Source organism: Balaenoptera physalus, assembly GCF_965194825.1.
Source record: "Balaenoptera physalus genome assembly, chromosome: 1".
Taxonomy (NCBI): Eukaryota; Metazoa; Chordata; class Mammalia; order Artiodactyla; family Balaenopteridae; genus Balaenoptera; species Balaenoptera physalus.
In genome coordinates this window covers 33274470-33298608 of record NC_138882.1, presented here as the reverse complement: position 1 = coordinate 33298608, position 24139 = coordinate 33274470, and the positions used below count along the sequence as shown (strand labels likewise).

The 24139-nt window shown below is 44.5% G+C and overlaps 2 protein-coding genes across 2 annotated transcripts in view; one reads left to right on the top strand and one right to left on the bottom strand.

Moving 5' to 3' along the window:
• Window positions 1-6583, top strand: part of RHEX (regulator of hemoglobinization and erythroid cell expansion) — a 37762-nt gene extending 31179 nt beyond the window's left edge. Inside the window, exon 6 of the mRNA XM_082462859.1 lies at window positions 445-6583. Coding sequence (XP_082318985.1) covers window positions 445-669 — 225 coding nt within the window. The 3' untranslated portion in view covers window positions 670-6583. The remainder of the gene's footprint in view (window positions 1-444) is intronic.
• On the bottom strand, window positions 3455-20925 carry AVPR1B (arginine vasopressin receptor 1B). The gene is made up of 2 exons (XM_082464613.1): window positions 17514-20925; window positions 3455-12091 (listed from the first exon to the last, which is right to left on the bottom strand). Exons 1-2 carry the CDS (start codon window positions 18460-18462, stop codon window positions 11763-11765), a joined length of 1278 nt encoding a protein of 425 aa, XP_082320739.1. The 5' UTR covers window positions 18463-20925; the 3' UTR covers window positions 3455-11762.
• Between the last annotated feature and the right edge of the window lie 3214 nt (window positions 20926-24139).

Genomic DNA, 24139 nt, shown 5'->3' with positions numbered 1-24139 from the left:
TCACCGTGGCTCCAGAGATGGGAGCAAGGAAGGAGCTGCTTCTGGAGGCATTACATCATCCTTAGGTGAGGGTGGTTGGGCTTTCATTCCCAGGCCCGTATCAGCACAGAGCATCCAAACAAAGTGGGTCTGAGTGAACTATAACAATGAAGGTGCTAACAAGAAACCCCTTTCTCTCCATGTCCCAGTCACTGACCAGGGTCCACTCTGAGTCCTGACCTCACTTGGATTAAGTCTCCATGTCTTTCTTCCTTAAACCCATTCATTCCCACAGGCACAAGGAGCAATCTTCCTCATTGCCCTGGCCCTGCTCTCAGACACAGCTACCCGGGACCCAGGTTCTTTCCCATCCAGCCTAGGGCGAGCCTCTTTGAGTGAGAGTTGAGTACCTCCTCCAAACATGGTAGGGATCTTGACCAAATTTCTTTGCTTTTTTCCCCTAAGGCCACCAAGGATGTGAACTACACACAAGTGGTCTTTTCAGCTCCTGGAGGACGAAGAAATGACTCTGTCCTGGACTATGAGAACACAGAGGAAGCCACAGATTACATCAATGTCAAACCAAAAAGCCACAAGCCCAGTTTCTGGACTTCTGTGAACCCTGGTGTCTTTGAGCCAGTGGAATACCCAAGTGGCCATGTGAATTCTAGGCTTTTTAATGGGGTGTAGTTCCTTATGAATTCTTGCACTTATTTTGTAGGGGGACTAGTGTTTGGGGGTTTTTTTTTGACAAGGAAATAGGAGAAAAAGTATGCCTGTATGTCAGCAAGGAATATTCGGATTAGGAAGAACTTCCAGGTTAAGTATGAAAACATTGGCGCATATCAGTAGAGAAAGTGATGAAGTCTCTCTCCATAAAAAAATTTTTAAAGATTTTAATCAACTGTAGTAGAGTTCTGTTTGACAGTCTTATGATTAAATGCCTCTCTGAGCTATTTAATTATTGGCAATAAACAACTTCCTTAAAATTTTTAAATAAAACAGCAACCACAGGTTCCTCTTTTCCTCTGGCTTAACCTTGCATGCTGTTCCTTTATCAGTATTGTATCTTGCTGAGTAATCCTGCTCTGCCCTCAGAACTTTAAATAGTGCATTTGGAAAGCTCACCATTACTTAACCTTTGAATCTGCTGTTCTTAGGAAAGAAAGATGAGAGTAGTAAATGCCAACTAGCATCACAATCTGTTATTCCAAAAAAACTTTCCAAATTCAATCCAATAAAAATCAATATCCATTCTTGGTTTGTGGTTGTTGTTGTTTTTACTTTTACTACCAATTAGTAGTAAAAGACACTTTCTTAACTTGATTAAGAACAGCTTATCTGAAACCAGCAAATGGCATGATATTTAACTGTAAGGTCCTAGACGCAGTCCTATTAAATCATGGAACAAAGTAGGAATGTCCAAAAGCCTAACATTTCTTTACTATCTAACATTGCTCTAGAAATTCTAATCAGTGCAGTAAAACAGTTAACAAAAATAAGGCTATAATTATGGAAGAGGAGAAGTTTGTCATTGTTTGCGATATGCTAGGGAATTAACTATGTTTTAAAATTAATAAAATGCAGTTAGCAGTGACTAGATAAATATACAACTTACTTTTCCCAACAGCTAATTAAGACACGAAATGAAAAAAAAATTGCTCACAATAACTAAGCAAACATCTCAAAAATGGAAACCCTATTATAAAGCAGAAACTAACACACCATTGTAAAGCAATTATACTCCAATAAAAATGCTAAAAAAAAAAAAAAGAAAACCCTAGAAATACTCCTAGCCAAATTCAAACCCCAGATGAGTGGCATTCAGGTCTAGAGACCATTCATTAGCTGTGCGCCATCTGCTGGCTATAAATGACCTTTCTAGCCCTGGTACTGAGGGGGTTGGGGGCGGAGGGGCAGGGCAGCTTTCATCTTCCCAGGTTCCTCTTCCCCAAGATGACCTGAAGAGATGGTTTTGAATTTCTGGGGCTGGAAACTTTTGACACATGTCCCTACACCTTTTAGCTACCACTGTTCTCCCTCTCCTACTATTGTTTGAACATTTGTGTCCCCCACCAAAGTTATATGCTGAAATCCTAATCCAAGGTAATGGTATTGGGAGACGGGTCCTTTGGGAGGTTATTCGATCATGAGGGTGGCAACCTCCTGAATGAGATTAGTGCTCTTAGAAATCCACAGAGCTCCCAGCGCCTTCCATCATGTGAGGATACAATGAGAAGTCTGCAACCCAGAAGAGGACACTCACCAACCATGCTGGCACCCTCCAAAACTATGAAAAATAAATATCTGTTGTTTATAAGCCACCCAGTCTATGGTACTTTTTATGGAGCCGTAGGAACCAGGACATCTCCTTAGAAAGCTTTTCTTCTTTTTATTCTTCCAGTTTTACTGAGATATAATTGACATACAGCACTGTATAAGTTTAAGGTGTACAGCACAATGATTTGACTTACATACGTCATGAAATGATTACCACGATAAGTTCAGGGCGCATCCATCGTCTTGTATAGACACAAAATTAAAGAAATAGAAAAAAATGTTTTTCCTTGTGAACTCTTTACTCTCTTAACAGCTTTCACATAGAACATACAGCAGTGTGTGATAGATTTATCACGTAGTACATTGCATCCCTAGTACTTACTATCTTGTAACTGAAAGTCTGTACCTTTTGACTGCCTTTATCCAATTCCCCTCCCACAACTCCCACCTCTGATACCACAAATCTGATCTCTTTTTCTATGAGTTTGTTTGTTTGTTTTTGTAGTATAATTGACCTATGCACTATGTTAGTTCCTGTTACACAACATAGTGATTTGATATTTCTATACTTTCAAAATGATCACCCAGTCTAATCACCCTCTGTCACCATACGAAGATATTATGTATTATTCCCCACACTGTACATTTCACACCTGCAACTCATTTATTTTGCAACTGGAAGGTTGTATCTCAATCTCCCTCACTTATTTCTCCCCTCGCCTCTCCCCTTCTCCTCTGGCAATGATGTGTTTGTTCTCTGTATCTATTACTCTGTTTATGTTTTGTTATGTTTGTTCATTTGTTTTGTTTTTTAGATTCCACGTATAAGTGAAATCATACAGTATTTGCCTTTCTTTGTCTGACTTACTTCACTTAACAGAATACCCTCTAGGTCTATCCATGTTGTTGCAAACTGCAAGATTTCATTCTTTTTATGGCAGAAAAAGATATACGCACTCCTATGTTCTTGGCAACATTATTTGCAGTAGCCAAGATATGAAAGCAACTTAAGAGCCCATCAATAGATGAATAAAGAAGAAGTGGCTATATATATACATATATACATGTATACGTATATACGTGTATATATATTGTAAATGATATATCCAGTAAGGGAGATATCCATATATCTCCCTTATTGGATATATCACTTGCAAATTTCTTCTCCCATTCAGTAGACAGTCTTTTTTTAAAAATAAATTTATTTATTAATTAATTTATTTAATTTTTGGCTGCGTTGGGTCTTTGTTGCTGCGCATGGGCTTTCTCTAGCTGTGGTGAGCGGGGGCTACTCTTTGTTGCGGTGCGCAGGCTTCTCATTGTGGTGGCTTCTCTTGTTGTGGAGCACGGGCTCTAGGCGTGCGGGCTTCAGTAGTTGCAGCACGTGGGCTCAGTAGTTGTGGCTCACGGACTCTAGACCCCAGGCACAGTAGTTGTGGCACACAGGCTTAGTTGCTCCATGGCATATGGGATCATCCCAGACCAGGGTTCGAACCTGTGTCTCCTGCATTGGCAGGCGGATTCTTAACCACTGCGCCACCAGGGAAGTCCCAGTAGACAGTCTTTTCATTGATAGTTTCCTTCATGGTACAAAAACTTTTAATTTGACGTAGTCCCAATTGTTTATTTTTGCTTTTTTTTCCCTTGCCTGAGGTGACATATCCAAGAAAAATGTTACTAAGACCAATGTCAAAATGTGTACTGCCTATGTTTTCTTCTAGATGTTTTATGGTGTCAGGCTTTGCATTTAAGACTTTAGTCCACTTTGAATTTATTTTTGTGCCTGGTGTGAGAAAGTAGTCCAGTGTGATTCTTGTGCATGTAGCTGTGCAGTTTTCCCAACACCATTTATTGAAGAGGCTTTCCTTTCCCCATTTTATATTCTTGCCTTTTTTGTCATAGGCTAACCCACACTTCATATGTGTGGGTTCATTTCTGGACTCTCTATTCCAGGGGTCCCCAACCCCCAGGTCGCAGACTGGTACGGCAGACTGGTACCGGTCTGTGGCCTGTTAGGAACCGGGCCACACAGCAGGAGGTGAGCAGCGGGCGAGCAAGGAAGCTTCACCTGCTGCTTGCTCCCCATTGCTCACATTACCACCTGAATCATCGCTTGCATTACCGTCTGAACCATTGCTCACATTACTGCCTCAAACATTGCCCCCATTGCTCGCATTACTGCCTGAACCATCCTCCCACCCCTGTCCATGGAAAAATTGTCTTCCATGAAACTGGTCCCTGGTGCCAAAAGGGTTGGGTACTGCTGTTCTATTCTGTTCCATTGATCTATGTGTCTGCTTTTGTGGCAGTACCACACTGTTTTGATTACTGTAGCTTTGTATTATAGTTTGAAATCAGGGAGTGTGATATTTCCAGGTTTGTTCTTCTTTCTCAAGATTGTTTTGGCTATTCAGGGTCTTTTATGTTTCCATACAAATTTTAGAATTATTTGTTCTAGCTCTGTGAAAAATGCCATTGGTATTTTGATAGAGATGGCACTGAGTCTGTAGATTGCCTTGGGTAGTATGGTCATTTTAACAATATTATTTCTTTTTTTTTTTAAATAAATTTATTTATTTAATTTTTGGCTGCGTTGGGTCTTTGTTACTGCATGCAGGCTTTCTCTAGTTGCAGCAAGCAGGGGCTACTCTTCATTGCAGTGCACAGGCTTCTCACTGCGGTGGCTTCTCTTGTTGCAGAGCATGGGCTCTAGGCACACGGGCTTCAGTAGTTGTGGCGCACAGGCTTAGTTGCTCCATGGCATGTGGGGTCTTCCCGGACCAGGGCTTGAACCCGTGTCCCCTGTATTGGTAGGCAGATTCTTAACCACTGAGTCCCCAGGGAAGTCCCTAACAATATTATTTCTTTCAATCCATGAGCACAGTATATTTTTCCATCTGTTTGTGTCATCTTCAATTTCTTTCATTAGTGTCTTATAGTTTTCCAAGTACAGGTCTTTTACTTCCGTAGTTATATTTATTTCTAGATATTTTATTATTTTTGATACAATTGTAAATGGGATTATTTTCTTAATTTTTCTTTCTGATAGTTTGTTGTTAGTGTATAGAAATGCAACCAATTTCTGCATACTAATTTTGTATCCTGCAACTTTTCCAAATTCATTGATGAGCTCTAGTAGTTTTTTGGTGGCATCTTTAAGATTTTCCATGTGCAGTATCATGTCATCTGCAAACAGTGACAGTTTTACTTCTTCCTTTCCAATTTGGATTCCTTTTATTTCTTTTTCTGGTCTAATTGCTGTGGCTAGAACTTCCAATACTATTTTGGTTAGAAGTGTTGAGAGTGGGCATCCTTGTCTTGTTTCAGATCTTAGAGGAAATGCTTTCAGCTTTTCAGCATTGAGCATGATGTTAGCTGTGGGCTTATCATATATGGTCTTTATTATGTTGAGATATGTTCCTTCTATAACCACTTTGTTGAGAATTTTTGTCATAAAGGAATGTTAAATTTTGTCAAAAGCCTTTTCTATATCCATTGAGATGATCAAATGACTTTTATTCTTCAGTTCATTAATGTGGTGTATCACATAATTTGTGGATATTGAAAAATCCTTGCACCCCCTGAAATAAATTTCACTTGACCACGATGTGTGATCTTTCTAATGTATTGTTAGATTAGGTTTGCTAGCATTTTATTGAGGAGTTTTTCATCTATGTCCATTGGTGATATTGGCCTGTAATTTACTTTTTTTGTGATATCTTTGTCTGGTTTTGGTATCAGAGTGCAGCTGGTCTTGTAGCATGAGTTTGGAAGCATTCCTTTCTCTGCAAATAATTTGAGAAGGATAAGCATTAATTCTTCTCTAAATGTTTAATAGAATTCACCTGTGAAGATGTCTGGTCCTGGACTTTTGTTTGTTAGGAGTTTTTTAAATTACTGATTCAATTTCATTACTGGTGATTGGTCTGTTCATATTTTCTATTTCTTCTTGATTCAGTCATGGGAGAGTGTACATCTCTAGGAATTTGTCCATTTCTTCTAGATTGTCCATTTTATTAGCATATAATTGTAGTAATCTCTTTTGATCCTTTATATTGCTGTGGTGTCGTTTATAACTTCTTTTTTCATTTCTGATTTTATTTATTTGGGCCTTCTCTCTCTTTTTTCTTGACGAGTCTGGCTAAAGGTTTATCAGTTTTGTTGAAGCTTTTCTTAATGGGGAAAAAGAGATTCTACTGATTAGAGAGGCAGAATGAAGACTAACCACTACCAAAGTCAACAACAATGACACCATCTTTGCAAACAGAAATAAAACCCTACTTTTTATTGATCTCTTCTAAAAAGAAAAAAAAAAAAAAGAGAATTCAAGAGTGTGCTGAAGAGATTCAGCAACAACACACCCAAGAGAGACTGGGCAGAGATACTGCTGAGACAGTTCCCATACCAGGAGAGGGGACAACTGCAGTAGCATGGACAGAGCACCTGCTTTCTGCAGAATTCTGGATAGGCCCTGGGAGTTAGGAGGATCAAACACAAAAATAAGACTTGAGCATGTGGATGGGGTCAAGGTATGTATGACCTAGTTGTGGGGACAGGCAAGAACATGTACAAAACAACATGTGACAAGGGAGAATTAACACAGAGCAATGAAACCAGAGCTCATCAATGTTTAAGTAGATTGAGTATAAGAATGTTAAGATCAGGTGGGCCTAATCAGAAAGAAACATCTCAGAGGGAGGTGGTTTCTCACCTCAGTTTAGGAAGAAGGATGGACAATTGATGGATGGGAGAAGAGGCAGAAGGAAAGGGAGCAGGCCTGACGCAATGGAGGGACTCAATAAATTCTCCAGGGACTGACCTGAACTGAACTCAGAAGCAGTGATGATACTTGGGAGCAGGATGTTGATGTCAGAGAAAACAGAGACAAGAATGCCACTGACCACCTGATTAAGGTCAATAGTGAACTTCTGCTATGATTGGCTTCAAAAGTATGACTTTCACGGCAGGTAAGTATATCATAGAGGTTAACATTAGCACTCACCCCAGTTGCTTATAAGGGGAAGGCATTCTTGGCAACTGCTGTTTAAGAATAGAGTTGAAAGTGTGACTCCAAGTGACTTACAGAGGTTTGACTGACCATCAATGGTGCAGATGACTTAGATGACCTGATAAGTGAAGAGCAGGACTGATTTCACATCCTAAAGAGCTTGGGCCAATAAGCTGATGACTGGGGCCAGCTAACAATATGACCTGATCCTCATTGCTAGCCATGTTACTAGAAATAAAATGGCTTTTTGTTTGTGATACCTCTGTGAGCTTAAAGGGTTAGCTGCTTAAATCTGTATAAATGGTTGCCTGTATGAGTAATCACCATTTGAGGAGCACAGCTTCTGGTACAATGAAGTCACTCTCTCCCATGTTGTATATCATCAGAACCTCCAGGGAAGAATCATGCTGCCCCACTCTGGGCTCCTCTGTGGATAAAGACTGGATAAAATCTCTCCAAAACTATCTTATACCTAGGTACTGATAAACTGATTTGCTACTGGCAACCAGTAGAAAGTTGATTACATGCCAATGATGAACTGGGAATACACAGTAGACTAGAGTAAATGTGATCTCTCTTCCATGAATTTTTATTCTAAAGGAGCAAGCACCCAATGCTCACCATAGAACTGAAGCAGAATTCCATGAGGGACACTAACTTATTGGCCAGCAAGACCCACAGGGTGAGGAGGTATTTTATGCTCAACATCAGTGGGATATTTGCTCTCAGATCAGGACAGTCTTCCTGGTCCAGAGGGGCCTCAAGAGGCCTTCTTACCCAAGCCCCTGGCCTCTAAACTAAACACATTATAATTTCATCATTGAGGTCCCCTACCTCCCTCATACACTCACCCTTTCAGGAAGGAATTTCTATACTCAGGCCCTTACCCTGCAGAAGAAACCTCTTGTTCTTTGCCCCTCCTTGCCAAATACATCCTCTGTGAACTTAGACGAAAAGAACTGCACGTCCAAGTATCTCAACAGAGCTGGTCAAATGAGAGATCAAGACTCTAGAACTTGAGGGAAAGTTAGTATGGCATAAGAACTGGAAGACCCATGTGACTTTCCCAGTAGGTCCCTGTGGGTCATTACTGCTTCAGACACACCTTCAGCTCCACACTGCCACCATGTGGCCCCAGGGCAAATCCCAGGTCACTCTTGTCTCCTTTTCCCTCTTAAGTGAATGTAAGGGTACCAAGAAGGTGGTTCCCCGCCCCTCAACCTTCCCCTTGGCCCTGTCCTGTTCAAGGAGATCACAATTTTATTTTAGCTTACATATTCCATTGTCATTGCTCATAGGAAACAAAGATGCCCAGAAATCTCCTGGTTATTAAGTAGTTGTATTGGTCAATTTCAACCACATGTCTGGGTTCTGGACCCAGGAGTGAGTTGCTGTGGCCTAGGCTGAGGCTATAGCCCCTCGATAGATAAAATACCTATTTACATACAAAACACAGAGTCATCTGCAAAATTACTGGCCTATACCAAACAACATAAAAAGCCATTCTGAGAAATGCCCACAGTCAAGCAATTAACCTCCTCCTTCCATCTTCTACCCTGCCCACCCCCCAGACCCCTGCTCCCACATGGGTTCCATGGGACTGAAGTACTGTATTTCACAGAGTCCACAGGAAGGCATAAACATTTTACAAAATTGCTCAGCCCAGGGACAGTATCGCTCAGTTTTTCCTGGGGTGAGCTGTCAGAAATGAGATTGACCCAGAGAGCACGGGACCTCCTTCTTGCTTCCCACAAGGCCCACCTCCCTGGACCCTATCCAAGGCCCTGGCGCTGGCTCTGGATGCCTGTGAGAGCTTCCTACAGGGACTGCAAAAGCCATCATTCATAGATCCAGACAGGATCCTGCCATTTCCTTCAGGAGCCTCCTGGGATAGGCTCCTGAAGCCCCCAGCCCAGTGTCCAGCTGTTCCCCATTGCCCTCATCATAGGACAGCACTAGCTTTCTGGAAAAGGTCAATTGCAGCCTTTCCATGGGAGGAAGAGGGAGGGCCCCAAACCACCACCACAAGTAAATCCGCCCTCATGCCATGCAAAGCTGGAAATATAATAGTGGGATTATGTGCTACTCTTTGCTATAGAAGGCACAGAGTAGGCATGGAAGGGGCTCTAGCCAATCTTGATTCCAGGTCTCTTCTCGCCTCCCTACTATAGAGTCTCCTGGGCCCAGTGCCCTGGAAGTCACCCACTGGATGCAATCCCGAGCCAGGCCACTATCTTCTCTAACGTCAGTAGAGTGTTGTATAGTCTACAGCCTCACATCCGTGCCCTCCCAACAAGGCGGGCATTGTTATTTCTATTTAACAAATGAGGTGCCTGTTGCTCAGAGAGATTGGATAACTTGCCCAAGTTCAAACAGGTAGAAAAGAGGTGAGATCAGGACTCAAACCCAGGTTTGGGGGTACAAGGCCGGTATCCCTTGTACCTCCCAGTCATCGTGATGAGCAAAGATTTACTTAGTACCTCCTATGGGCACCAGGGTCAGGAACTGTGGTCTGAAGTGGAAGCAGAGGAAGGAGCAACTTCAACAGCTCACGCTGGCATGGGAGGCTCCTCAGCCCAGCTGCATCAGGACAGATGGACAGGGAAGAAGTGGTTGGATGTCAGGGACTGACATTAGCAACAGGGTGCAGTGAAGAGAGACAGTGGGTTCCCACATCCACCTTGAGCCTTGGTCTCATTAGGGTTCTGTGTCCCGCTCTCCACTTCTCTAGTATTGAAGGGCTGGGGTGCTTTGTTCACTCACAACACTCAGCTTAGGTTCTTTTCTTTTAAGGAAGCCTAATGAGACTTCTTAGAGGTAAGTGGCCTCTTAAAGAAGTGTATCCCCAAAGCCACAGTCACTCCTCAAAACTTCCCTAGGAGTGGAGGGCAGAGAGTGACTGCCCCCTAGAGTGCTCTCAGGAGCTCTTAATTAGATCAGCAATCCCTACATTAGTAGGGGTTCATTCATGTGTTTAGTATAGTTCAAGAGTTTACAAACCACCTGCACACACACAGTCCTATTTGACCCTCATAATGGAGAAAGCAAGGCCATTGGTGGTGGCATGGTGGTAGAACCAGGACCCAGTTCTCCTGACTTCAGCTGATGGTCTTTCCACCATCAAGACCATCGCTTTGATTAGAACCAGAATCATGGTGGGGAGATTATCCCGTGGTATAAATCCCACTGGGGATAATGAGGAGCAGGACAAAGCCTCAGATTCTATCTGCCAGGCTCTCTTGGCATCAGCATCACAGAACTGAGGGCAAAAGCGGAGAGTACGGCCAAGACAGGAACCAAAGTCACCAGAATTGAGTCAAAGGGCATAAATGTCATTGTCATGAAAATACAACAATTCTTCCAGAGCCTATTGGTTAGAACGTCCTTAGAGAATGCTTCTCCAGTCTTGCAAAGTCATGAAAGTTTCAATCTGGGAAACACCTTAGAGATCAACTCTGTTCTACGGGTGAGGAGCTGAGGCCCAGAGAGGGAGGTGACTTGCCCAAGGTCATACAGATACCCCACGGCAGAGCCGAGTTTCCAGTCCTGGGCTCCTGATTTGATCACGGCAAGCATGTGATTCGTGTGGAAGCTTTGAAGAGCCTCAAACAAATCCAGAGCCATGACTGAGTCACACTTTCTCAAAGGATGTCTCCTCTGTGCATCCCCAAGAGGCAGGAGCCATGTGGACCCCTTGAGGGGAGGAGGGAGAGCGACCAATCCCTGCTGCCTCCGAGGCTTCCTCCCACTCGGAATTTTATTGTGACCGTTTTCATCTCCTCCTTTCCTCACTCTTTCTTCTCACGCTCACCCACCGTGGGTCATTCCACTGAGAATATGCAATACTTTGCCCCGTCACCCACCCTAACTCTAAACGAGGTGCGTGGGGAGAAGAGAAGTAGCGCTTGCAGAGTTTTTACCAGTTACCAGGTGCTGTGCTAACCCTGCATTTCCCTTCGGTAGACAGGTGGGCATAGCAGGCGAAGCCCTCACACCTATTCACTTTCTTCATTAAACAATCCTCTCTCTGCCAAAAAAAAACCGCAAAAAACAAAAACTCAGGACGCAAACAGGGTCCTTCTCGAAGGTTTTCACTCCTTCCCTCTTCTGGTTGAACTGGGATGCGCTAGTCAGGTTAGGATGGGACAAACCAGATAGGAGACCAGCCTCTGAGTCCCTGCTGCCTGTGGACCCCCAGACAGGACAGCCCTAGGCCTGTCAGATCTGGGGCACCACATCTACCACACGTGTGGTTCCCAGACACCCTGTGAATATGGCAGGATCAGGGAAGCAGACAGTCTGCTTCTCCCTGACTCCCAGCATGTGAGGTTGGGAGCAAACGACGGCAGCTGTGTAACCAAGAGTAGGAGCGGCCATTCTGGCCTCCTCGCCCTGCCTCAAACTGGGCTCCCCTAACTCCAGCCCTGTGCTCCCAGCACTTACACCCAGTGCTGAGATGGGTAGAGGCCCTCTGCCACACTCTGGGGAGCGTTCCCTAAAAGATGCTGGTCTCGGTGATGGTGTCCCTGTCCACCTGCTCTTCACCCTTCAGTGGGTCTTCGGGCCCCGGCCTCTGGCTGAGTCTGGGGCTGAGGCTGAGGGTGGGGAGGACACTGGAGCGGGTCAGAAGCATGGCGCGGCGGCTGGACGGGCTGCCGCTGGAGAGCTGCCTGCACATCCTGGGCCCCGGCGCCCCGCAGCAGGCCAGACGGCAGAGGGAACGCGGCCACAGGTGGCCGTTGAAGCCCATGTAGATCCAGGGGTTGCAGCAGCTGCTGAGGTTGCCCAAAAGCATGGAGATGGTGAAAGACACATTGGTTGAATCTGCCGAGAGAGAAGCACAAGAATTTCAGAGCTTGAAGAGACCTGGGAGAGAGTCCCGGTCCCTACTGAATGGAGAAGGAAATTGAATCCCAGAGAGGACCTGGGACTCACGTGGGGTTCTATAATTAGAAAGGAACAAAGCTGGGGCATGAACCTGGGACTCCTGACTCCAGAGTCTTGCCTCACTGATTTATTTGTTCGTTTTGTACTGCAGGGTGACGACAGGATCCGAGGCTTGCTCTGAGTTGACTTTTAGAGGTGCAAACATAGTCCGGGACAGGACCGGCCCAAATAGGAGACACTGTCTTTGTTCCAAAACCTCGATCTTGAATCCCCTAATGGATGTACAGCTAGGATGAAGCAACTTCTATAAAACATACAGGAAAAATAACCATGATTCTAGCCAGGTTCAGGCACACCTCCATCCCCACTTATGTCATAGATACGGGTGCACATTGCCTTCCGAATTCTGTCCTCCTTGACCCCTAGGGGTCAGTCCCAGTCATTCTGTCATTCAGTCATTTTGCATGTGAGTATCGACTGTGCCAGGTCAGTGATAGGGACCTGGTAGGGCGATCAGTGGAGCCTGACAGCCCTACAGGTCCCATGATGTCATCTCCAACTGTGCACCTTCTAGGTACAGGACATCCAGGCATCCCGTTCCAGACGAGTACTTGTTCTCTGTCATCAGAAATTACATCCAACCCCGAATAGCCAAAGCAATCTTGAGAACGAAAAATGGAGCTGGGGGAATCAGGCTCCCTGACTTCAGACTATATTACAAAGCCACAATAATCAAGACAGTTTGGTACTGGCACAAAAACAGAAATATTGATCAATGGAACAGGATAGAAAGCCCAGAGATAAACCCACGCACATATGGTCACCTTATCTTTGATAAAGGAGGCAAGCATATACAGTGGAGAAAAGGCAGCCTCTTCAATAAGTGGTGCTGGGAAAATTGGACAGATACATGTAAAAGTATGAAATTAGAGCACTCCCTGACACCATGCACAAAAATAAACTCAAAATGGATTAAAGACCTAAGTGTAAGACCAGACACTATCAAACTCTTAGAGGAAAACATAGGCAGAACACTCTATGACATACATCACAGCAAGATTCTTTTGGACCCAGCTCCCAGAGAAATGGAAATAAGAACACAAATAAACAAATGGGACCTAATGAAACTTAAAAGCTTTTGCACAGCAAAGGAAACCATAAACAAGACCAAAAGACAACCATCAGAATGGGAGAAAATATTTGCAAATGAAGCAACTGACAAAGGATTAATCTCCAAGATTTACAAGCAGCTCATGCAGCTCAATAACAAAAAAACGAACAACCCAATCCAAAAATGGGCAGAAGACCTAAATAGACATTTCTCCAAAGAAGATATACAGATGGCCTACAGACACATGAAAGAATGCTCAACATCATTAATCATTAGAGAAATGCAAATCAAAACTACAATGAGATATCATCTCACACCGGTCAGAATGGCCATCATCAAAAAATCTAGAAACAATAAATGCTGGAGAGGGTGTGGAGGAAAGGGAACTCTCTTGCACTGTTGGTGGGAATGTAAATTGATACAGCCACTATGGAGAACAGTATGGAGGTTCCTTAAAAAACTACAAATAGAACTACCATATGATCCAGCAATCCCACTACTGGGCATATACCCTGAGAAAACCATAGTTCAAAAAGAGTCATGTACCAAAATGTTCATTGCAGCTCTATTTACAATAGCCAGGACATGGAAGCAACCTAAATGTCCATCGACAGATGAATGGATAAAGAAGATGTGGCACATATATACAATGGAATATTACTCAGCCATAAAAAGAAATGAAATGGAGGTATTTGTAATGAGGTGGATGGAGTTAGAGTCTGTCATACAGAGTGAAGTAAGTCAGAAAGAGAAAAACAAATACAGTATGCTAACACATATATACGGAATCTAAGGGAAAAAAAAGCCATGAAGAACCTAGTGGCAAGACAGGAATAAAGACACAGACCTACTAGAGAATGGACTTGAGGATATGGGGAGGGGGTGGGGTGAGATGTGACAGGGTGAGAGAGTGTCATGGACATATATACACTACCAAATGTAAAATAGATAGCTAGTGGGAAGAAGCCGCATAGCACAGGGAGATCAGCTCGGTGCTTTGTGACCACCTAGAGGGGTGGGATGGGGAGGGTGGGAGGGAGGGAGATGCAAGAGGGAAGAGATATGGGAACATATTGTATATGTATAACTGATTAACTTTGTTATAAAGCAGAAGCTAACACACCATTGTAAGGCAATTATACTTCAATAAAGATGTTTAAAAAAAAAAAAAAGAAATTACATCCAAAGAATGCACCATCCTTGGCGGGTAGGGGAGCTAATTTCTCTCTTGGGCAGTCAAAATGTGAGAGTTCAAAGACTCTGATAAGATTTCTTCCAGATACAATACTCTTTCTGAAAATGGAATGAAACTTCTCATGACAACAGGAAAGCTGCTGGGATGGGCCCCGTCCTCCTGCTAGATGCACCACGGCTACAGTTATGGTGTGGGTTGCATACTGAGTTACCCTGCTCTTCAGTGGAGGCTGTAGAATCACTGAGCACAATGCTTAAGCTGGAAGGAACCTTAGAGGTGGAATCACCAAATACAACGTCAGAGCTGGAAGGAACCTTAAGGGTTATGGCATAGACTTGAACCTAGGTCTTCCCTCTTCAAAGCAGCCATCCTGCACCCTGCCACCATTTCAACCAACAAACTCAAAGGCAAAGCTCAAGTGCCTGCTCTGTAAAGCACCATGAAATCTTCCGATACACAGATTTCTCATGCGCCTCTCCCGAGGGTATGCTCTCCAGTGCGGTACTCATAGCCCAAGAGAAGGGAATATACAGGGTCAGAATGTTTGAGAGAAGGCTTGAATCATAGAGTTAGGAAGCTGAAGGCACCTGGGCCTGGATGGGCAGGTCTAGGGCACAGAAGTGAGGGCAAGGAGGGAGCATCTGTAAGTGGAGGAGGGACCATCTTCAGCAACAAGCACAGCCTCCTTCAGGCTTGTCTGGGTTCTGGCCTGCTCCCCAGTTAACTTAATACCCAGGGGCTGCAGAAGACTTGGGAAGTTGCTTTGGCTAAGGGGTGGTATTCATCCTGTCTGCTCCATCGACATATATATGTAGTGCCTAGACTAGGCCAGAGACTTAGGGGTTCCAGAAATTTCTTCACTTGGGAAGCATCTGTTTGATTTGGCCCTGTCTGAGCCAGGCCCAGTGCAGGGGCTGGAGATGGGCCCGGAGCACTGGAGTCTGCAGAGGCTTCACCTCTCAGCCCCCGAGGGCAGATCCACTACTAGTCCTGGCCAGCTGCTGCACTGCATTCTGACGGAAGCTCAGCTGACAGTCGGGGGCAGGGCCAAGGGCAAGGATACAGACAGCTTCTCACCAAAGACTCAGGGACAGGCGGCCAGGAGGCTAGTTTGCTGTGGAGGGAAACTGAGTGTACTGGAAAGTAAGTCTAAAGTAATGAATGTCAGCCCGACTCAAAGGTCCCAGAGGGCTTCCAGTGTTCTGAGGGAGCACATTTTCTGAGGGATACTTAGTTCCTGTACTTCATACTCAGTGAGGCTCTTGGTAAGTGGTAAGTCACTGTATACATGGGTCTGTGGGACAGGCTGATGATGACAGTGAGTACAGCAGGCGAGCAGGAAAGCCTGCACTGGCTGAACGGCAGGATGCCCATCTTCTTGTAGGTTCCTTGATAAAGGGGTGAATGGCCTTCTCACCCCTGGTGCCATCAGCTCAGCTGTGATTGTTGGGAATAAAGCCATGCCACGGTTAAAGCTTGGCCCATGAAGACCTTGATTCCATTCCTGGCTCCATCTCTTACTAGCAGTGGCACTTCGGACCAGTTATTTCACCTCTCTTGAGTCTCAGGTTACTCAGATGTAGAGAAGGTCACCCCGAAGTAGCACAAGGCCTGAATGTGTTTGGCACTAGAAAGCCCTCCTTCCTTCTATTCTGTGCTTGACTAGAGCAGGGAGGTCCCTACAGGTGGTTAGGATTAATACGCTCATTGCTTTAAGGGTAATTTATAAATAGTCTCTGGTCCAGATTGGTGTCTGAAAGGTGGTTAAGAAGGGGTATGATGGGACTGTGAGAGTTCAGTATTGCTGTCACACTTCTCTCACAGAGTTGTGTTAACAACATGAACAGCCTTCCACTTACTTCATCTCTCCAGAAAAACAAAGCATTTGGCTTAAGTGTGTCCTAGGATGAGCAAAATGAGATTAGAAACAAAAGCACAGGGAAGGGGGACCACTCCCTAAGAGCTGGTAGGAAGTGGTAGCCAGGGTCTGCTGGCCAGTGAACCCTCGGGAAGCTTCCAGAGGAAACTGTGCACAGGGCTTCCCTAGGGCAGTCACATGCTGCACCCATTATATACCCCGAGCTGTGCATAAGATGTGATGCACTGCAGAGGACACAGTCACCCCTCTTCGCAGACTTGTCCCCCACTTAGGGGAGCAGGAACAGATGTCTTTGAATACCTCTCTCCAACATTTTGGGTGCCCAGACACCACGTCTACCTTTCTGAGGACAAGTTCACCCCCAAATGGCCTGACCATCTGGCAGTGTCTAAAACTTAGGAGGCTGCCATCTACCTCACTCCAAAAAATGACCAGAACAAGGCCTTCTATGTGCCAACCGGAACACAGTCCCATTTTGTTTTTCACGTAGGAGGAAGGGCCCTCTCCTCATCACTTTCAGAGCCAGGGTTATGGGGGCGTGGGGGGCAGGAGGATGTAGTTGAGGGAAAAAACGAGGAGGCACCAGGTTTGGGTCCTACTTTTCACTTTGCTGTGTGGCCTTGGGCAAGTCATGTTTTCTCTCTGAGCCTCTGCTTTCTCATTAGCAAGACAAAAGTGTTGAACTTGAAATTTCAGGGTTGTGCACCAAGGCTAATCCATTGAAAGTGGCTGTTGAGAAGGAGTTCAACGTCTTGTTCAGTTGCAGGGGGGAAGAGTGCTGAGAGATGTAGTTCATGGGCCACAAATTGCCATCCTGGATGGAATCATTTGAAAATCCCTTTCAAACATCTAGCAAACTGCCAGTTGCTCGGCCAAATCTACTAATGGTCATATATTTTTAGGGCCAAATAGTATTTTAAAATGTTTACATTAGTTACCAAAATTTTAAAATATGGAAATTCATGCAAAAGATACTCACATGGCATCTTTTGGCTGGAAGGGAGTTGCAGCTGTCCCTTTTTACTTGGGACAGGCACCATCTTTCCTAACTGCTTCACTTATTTGTTACCTATGTGGCCTTGTGAGCCATTGTGACCCTGTCCTAATACTCTTGTGCTCTCCCCTCCGCATTTTTCCACCTCATGCTCCCACACCACCCCTCACCAGACCACACACTTGCCTTCATCAGGGGCATTCTCGTCCCACACAGACCACATCTGGACGCTGAAGAAAGGCGCCCAGCAGGCGATGTAGGCCAGCACAATGACGAAGGTCATCTTCACAGTCCGGATCTTGGCCCGTGAGATGGTGCTGGTGCTGCTGACCCGGGATGGCAGCCCCCGTGTGGCTGCAGCTGGTGCAGAAGGAGGTGAGGGCCGGTTCCAAGTCCTCCAACCCCCTCCTTCTACCTTCCAGGCCCCGGTCTTGACTTTTAGGTTCTTACAGATTTCATGGCAGATGAGGCTGTAGCAGGCCGTGAGCATGGCCACAGGCAGGATGAAGATGGCCAGGGTGGTCCAGGTGATGTAGGCCCGTGGCCCCCAAGGAAAGCGGAAGTCTGCCCAGCAGTCCAGCACTCCAGAGCCCTGGATCACCTCTCGTAAAGAAAAAATGAAGACTTGAGGGAGGCTGAGGATGGCAGCCAGCAGCCAAGGAGCTGCAATGAGAGGGTAGGTGGACCGGCTGGGCTGCTGGAGGCTGCACAGGGGGTGACAAACGGCCAGGTAGCGGTCAAGCGTCATGGCCAGCAGCATGTAGGTGGAGGCGAACATGCTGAGCACCTGCAGGTACTTGATGGCCCGGCAGAGGGGGTCGGGGCCCTGGAAGCGGTAGGTGATGTCCCACAGCAGCTGGGGCAGCACCTGGAAGAGCGCCACGCCCAGGTCCGTCAGGGCCAGGTGCAGCACGAACAGGTGCATGCGGGAGCGCTTGCGGCCGGGCTGCCCCACCGTCAGCAGCACAGTCAGGTTGCCCCCTGTCGCCAGCACCAGGACAGTGGCCAGGACGCCGATCTCCACCTTGGCCAGCTCCTCATCCCGGCCCAGCCAGGGGGTGGTGGCATTGGGGACAGAGGGGGTGCTCCCGGGCGTGGGGCTGGTGATCCAAGGAGGCCCAGGATCCATGGTGGAAGTTTGCTGGGAGGGAACGGGAGGAAGGAGAGGGATGGATGGAGAGTGTGAGTGTGAGTGGAGAGGTTGGTTGAAGGAGATGGAGTGGGGAGGGGAAGCTTTAAGATGGAAAAAAGGAGAAGGTTGGGGATGACCGGGAAAAGGCTGAAACTGGGTGGAAATCGTTAAGAGGATGCGGGTAGAGAAGACGATGGAGAATGAGATAAGGAAGGAGAAGATGCTGATCCCAGAGAGGGGAGGGGGAACCCAGGAGCGAAGGGAAGGAGGGGTCAGGGAGGCAAGGTGTCAGGAAAGGAAGAATGGATGAGGCTGTGCACGGTGAGGCCTCTGGAAGGGAAAGAAGGCTGGGGCAGCTGGCACCACTCCCAAATCCACCCCAAATTCACTCTCTCCAAACTTTTCTGGAAGCGGAAAGCGGATGTCCCTAAGCCTGCTTGGAGGCGCGCTCCCGGCCATCGGTGTCGCCCGCCGGCCTGGAAGCCCCAGCCGAGCCCACGCGCCCCGGCCGGCGTGCGGCGACCAGCGGCAGCTGAAGCGCAGCGGCTCGGCCGAGCGAGTTTTATGCTCTAGCGCAGCCCGAGCGCAGCGGCCCCTCGGCGCGCCGGTTGGCTCCTGCAGAGGAGGGCGGAGTGACACCCACAGGAGGAAGGACCGAGAGCCTGGGTGGAGGGGTGGGGGTAGGTGTCGGGGGAGGGTCCTGGAGGAGGGGCAGAGGGGCGGTGGACCAGGGACAGGGAGCCAGAGAAGCGGACGAGGCGAGCAAGCGCTCACCAGCCGGCGCGACCCACGGACCCTCAGACAGACAGATAACCTCACCCTGGCTCGCACCTGGAACCCCCGGACTGTCTCCCGAGACAGGTGCACACCTGGGGGACGGGTGGTGGCCACCCACCTATGTGGGGACTCCAAGGCTGCCTGCTCTGTTGGGTCCCTGAACGGGGCTCCCCGTTAGCCCAGAAAGGTCCAAAATCTGCAGGGGTGGCCAGGTGGGCGAGGCAGGGCCCCAGACGGAGCCCTCAGCCCTTGGGGGTGACGTCAGACCACAGGCTCTGGTGGAGACTTGGAGCCATAAAGGGGGGGAAGAAGATGCGAGGATGTGTTTGGAGAGGGGTCAGTGGTGGTGACGGGAGAGAGGTGGGGGTGGGAGCAGTTAGACCTGGAGTCCTGGGCTTCAGGGGAAGGTTTAACCCCCAGTCTCCCCCGGAGTCTTTCACCAGCAGTAGCCTCAAGGCAGTTAACCACCCTGTGAGGTAGAAAACTGAGGCCGCATAAGTCATGTGACTTGCTCTAGAAGATCACAGAACTAGTAAAGCAGTAGAGGCAGGACTAGACCCGGCGCAGACCCAGCTGCTTTTCCCAGAGCAGCCTTGACTAACAGCCAGTGTGTGAGAGGCACTGGAGCAATAAAAATAGACCCCCAGGGCCCAGAGGAAGCTTACAACTCAGCGGAGAAAGTAGTGCGTGGTAGTGGTTGTGGAATTCACTTTGTTTTTAGTACACATAGGAGGTGGATTGTTGGGACTCTCCAGAGCAGATTAGAAGTGCCTTAGGAGTGACAATAGCATCGTCTACCACCCTCAGAAAGGCCAGGACCCATCATCGTACCAGAAGTCCCCTTGTCTTGCCTTATAATCAAACCAGACCCCCATTTACAGTGTCATCCACCCACCCACACACCCAATTAACATCACTTTTTGAAGAGCCTCTGTCCTGAACAGCCCACACATTCATCTCCACTTCATCCCACTCCACAGTTCAAACACTCACCATTTCTCACCTAAAATACCCTAGCATCCTCCTCTTGTGCTCTGCAGCCCAAGCCCCAACTTCTCAAGGATTTTGCTCTTTATGAATAATTATTTTAAGTCTCTCTACTGGATCACTCCCATCGGCAGGCAAACAAACTCTACTGCTGAGCATTTAAAAAACATATATATAACCCACCTCAGTCACTGGACCCCGACCTCCAGCTGTTATAATCTCTTCCCCTTGACGGCAAAACTCAAAAGGGCTGTCATTTCTTGATGTATTCATTTAAAATTATATATATTTAAACATATGTTTTAAAATGTTACATATTGCATAAATGATATCATACTACATATACTATTCTGGAACTTGCTTTTTTTTTTTTTTTTTTTTTTTAATTTTTATTTATTCATTTATTTATTTATTCATTCATTTATGGCTGTGTTGGGTCTTCGTTTCTGTGCGAGGGCTTTCTCTAGTTGTGGCAAGTGGGGGCCACTCTTCATCACGGTGCGCAGGCCTCTCACTGTAGCGGCCTCTCTTGTTGCGGAGCACAGGCTCCAGACACGCAGGCTCAGTAATTGTGGCTCACGGGCCCAGTTGCTCCGCGGCATGTGGGATCTTCCCAGACCAGGGCTCGAACCCGTGTCCCCCGCATTGGCAGGCAGATTCTCAACCACTGCGCCACCAGGGAAGCCCTGGAACTTGCTTTTTAAATTCTACTTTATTTTTGAGATCAGTCCATGATAATAATAGGTCTAGTTTATTCACATTCGAGTATGTGAATATAAAACATTTTATTTATTCAGTGCCCTATTTTTATAGTTTAGGTTATTTCCAGTGGTTTTTTTTTCTATTTATTTTTTAATACTGCAATGAACATTCTTATATATGTGTCTTTGTGTTCGTGTGTGAGAATTTCTCTCAGGTGTACATAGAGAAGTATATGCTTGATATCAATATTGTTGTGTCATACAATGTATGAATTTTCAATTTGATAGGACCATATCTTAAATCTTAAATATTTTATCTCTAAATTTGTTCTACTGATTTATTCTCCCCCCAGCTGCATTTGAGTTTCTCATCATCCTCACAGCCAGACTTTTTAATTTTCACCTATCTGATAAGTATAAAATAGCATCTCATGTTGCTTTTAGTTTCTATTTCTCTGATTACTAAGTATTTTGAGTGTCTTGCCATGTATTTATTTACTGTTTGGATTTCCTCTTCTGTGAGTTGTTCATATCCTCGCACAATTTTTTATTAGGTAGTTTTTCTTATCAGTTTGTAGGAAATCTCTATATGTTCTGATATGAATCTTTTATGTATTCTGAGACGTTGCAGATATCTTCTCTAACCTGTCACTTATCTTTTAATTTTATTTATGGGGTCATTTGTTACAAAGAAAGTTTAAATTTTAATGAAATCAATATTTTCTTTTATCATTTCTGCTTTTTGTGTCTATCTCAAGGACAGAGATATCCCGTATTTTTTCTAACACTTTTAACATTTGTTTTTCACTATTTAGGTCTTTAATCCATTCAGAATTCATTTTGGGTATCTGTGAGGTAAGAATCTAACTTTTTTTTTTTTCCCCACATGGCAAACCAATTACTCAATTTATTGAGTACTCCATCATTTCCCACTGTCAGCTGTATAATATATTGAGTTTCAAAATATGTATAGGGCTATTTCTGGGGTCTCTGGTCTGTTCCATTGTTTTATTTTTCTGTCCCTGCTCTAATATTTCACTGTTTTAGGTACTAAAGCTTTATAATAAACCTTAATATATAGTAAAAAGCAAGCCTCCCTTTTGCTCTTATTTTCAAAATGGTTTTCACCAGTTTGAAATTGTGAAGTTTGGTATCAGTTTGTCTAGTTCCACAAAAATTTCTGTTGAGCTTTTGGTTAAAAGCATTGAATTTTGAGAATAATTTGGGGGAGAACTGACATATTTATGATTTTATTCAGATCCATTTTTATGTCCTTCAGTAATATTTTATACTTTTCTTCATAAATGTTTTCCAAACTTTTGATAGATTCATTCCCATATACCTAACAATTTCTGTTACCATTATACATAGAATGTTGTTCCATCACATTTTCTAATAACTAATTAGTTATTGCCAGTATTTGGGAACAACATTGATTTTTGTAACTTGCTCTTAAATTCAGCACATTCCTCTTCCCTCTCAGTCCCCAGCAACCACTATTTGTTTTCTATCTGTATGATTTTCCCATTCTGAACATTTTAGATAAATGAAATCATACAATATGTGGCCTTTGTGTCTGGCTTCTCTCTCTTAGCGTAATGTTTTCAAGGTTCATCCGTGAACCTTGTATGTATCATTACTTTATTCCTTTTTATGACTGAATAATATTCCATTGTATGAATATACCACATTTTATTTACCCATTCATCAGCCGATGGGCATTTAGTTTATTTCCTCTTTTTGGCTACTATGAATAATACTGCTATGAACATTCATGTATAAGTTTTTGTGTGGACATATGTTGTCAGTTCTCTGGGGTATACACCAAGAAATGGAATTGCTGGGTCGTATTTGGTAACTGTGACTTTTTTAAGGAACTGTCAAACTGTTTTCCAAAGAAGCTGAATCATTTTGTCTTGAGTCCTTTTGACAAAACCTTAGTTTTCTTTGATAGCTCTCTTACTTTCAGGTGTGACAAGGCATTTTTTTATATAAGTATCATACTGAACACATTTTTCTCCACTTGATTTTTTTTTCACTTAACATATACTGAAGATTTCTTCATGGGAGATTACAGAGATATTCCTCTTTTCTTTTTGCAGTTGCTTAGTACTCGGTTCCTAGAAGTACCATAGTTTATTCCTCCAATCCTCTTTGATGGGCATTTTGCTTGTATACAGTCTTGCTGTTAAAAATAGTGCTGCAATAAATTGCCTTATATATATATCTTCCCATATTTTGCAGTAGATGACTAGAAATTAGATTGCTGGGTTTTAAAGTATTTGCACAAACAAGTTTGCTATATATTGCCAAATTCTCCTCTGTAGGGATTGAACCACCTTTCATTTCTATTGTAATGTATGAGAGAGCCTATTTCCCCCCGAAGTTTTAACAGCAGTGTATCCTTAAATTTTGGATTTTTGCCAATCTAAGTTAAAAATAATATTCTCAGCATAGTTTTAATTTGCCTGTTCTTTATTATGAGTGAGGTTGAACATCTTAATGTTAAGAGCCATTCATATTTCTTTTTCTAATAATTATTGATATCTCGCCAATTTTTCTGTGATTGTTGACCTTTTAATTCTCTCCTTTAGAAACTTTATATAGTTTGGTAGTTAACGTTTTTCTGACATTTAACTTGCAATTTGTTTTTTCACTTTGTCATTGATCGTTTTACGTGATTTGTGGTATTTCTTGACAGAGACAACCATTCTTAACTCATTTAGCATTTATTTGCTATTAACGTCCATATTTCTAAATAACAGACATATACTATTACTTCTTAGTTTTCACTTTAAGCACTATTTATTGACCTTCCCTTTGAGCATATGGTGCCCTTTCAACAGAGACCCACTGCTCACATGCATATTTCCTATACCCCCATCTTCTCAAAAGAGTAATGGGAAGAGTAACTTGTGAGTCTCCATCTGAGATCAACTGTATGAACTGAAAGTTGAAACTTTATGCAGTAATAAAGATTGGTAAAGCCTTTAGCCAAAATACTTAAAAATTTAAGAAAGACATGATTCATCCTCAAGTAATTTAATCTAATCCTTTAGAAAGGATTTGCTTCCATGGATTTGAATGTTGGTTTCTACATTACTAACTAGTAGACTAAGATGCAGAGAAATAAAAATTGAAGTTGTTAGATGCCACTTCAATTAAAGAAGAAAGAAGTGTTCTGTTTTCATATGTTCAACTTGAACACA

Bases quoted from the DNA above. Each gene is read 5' to 3' on its own strand.
- AVPR1B (XM_082464613.1), bottom strand. From the start codon at position 18,462: ATGGATCCTGGGCCTCCTTGGATCACCAGCCCCACGCCCGGGAGCACC. The intron at 12,092-17,513 runs GTGTGGTCTGGT...CTCTCTCGGCAG, and splicing joins TGCCCCTGATGAAGGCAAGT to ATTCAACCAATGTGTCTTTC.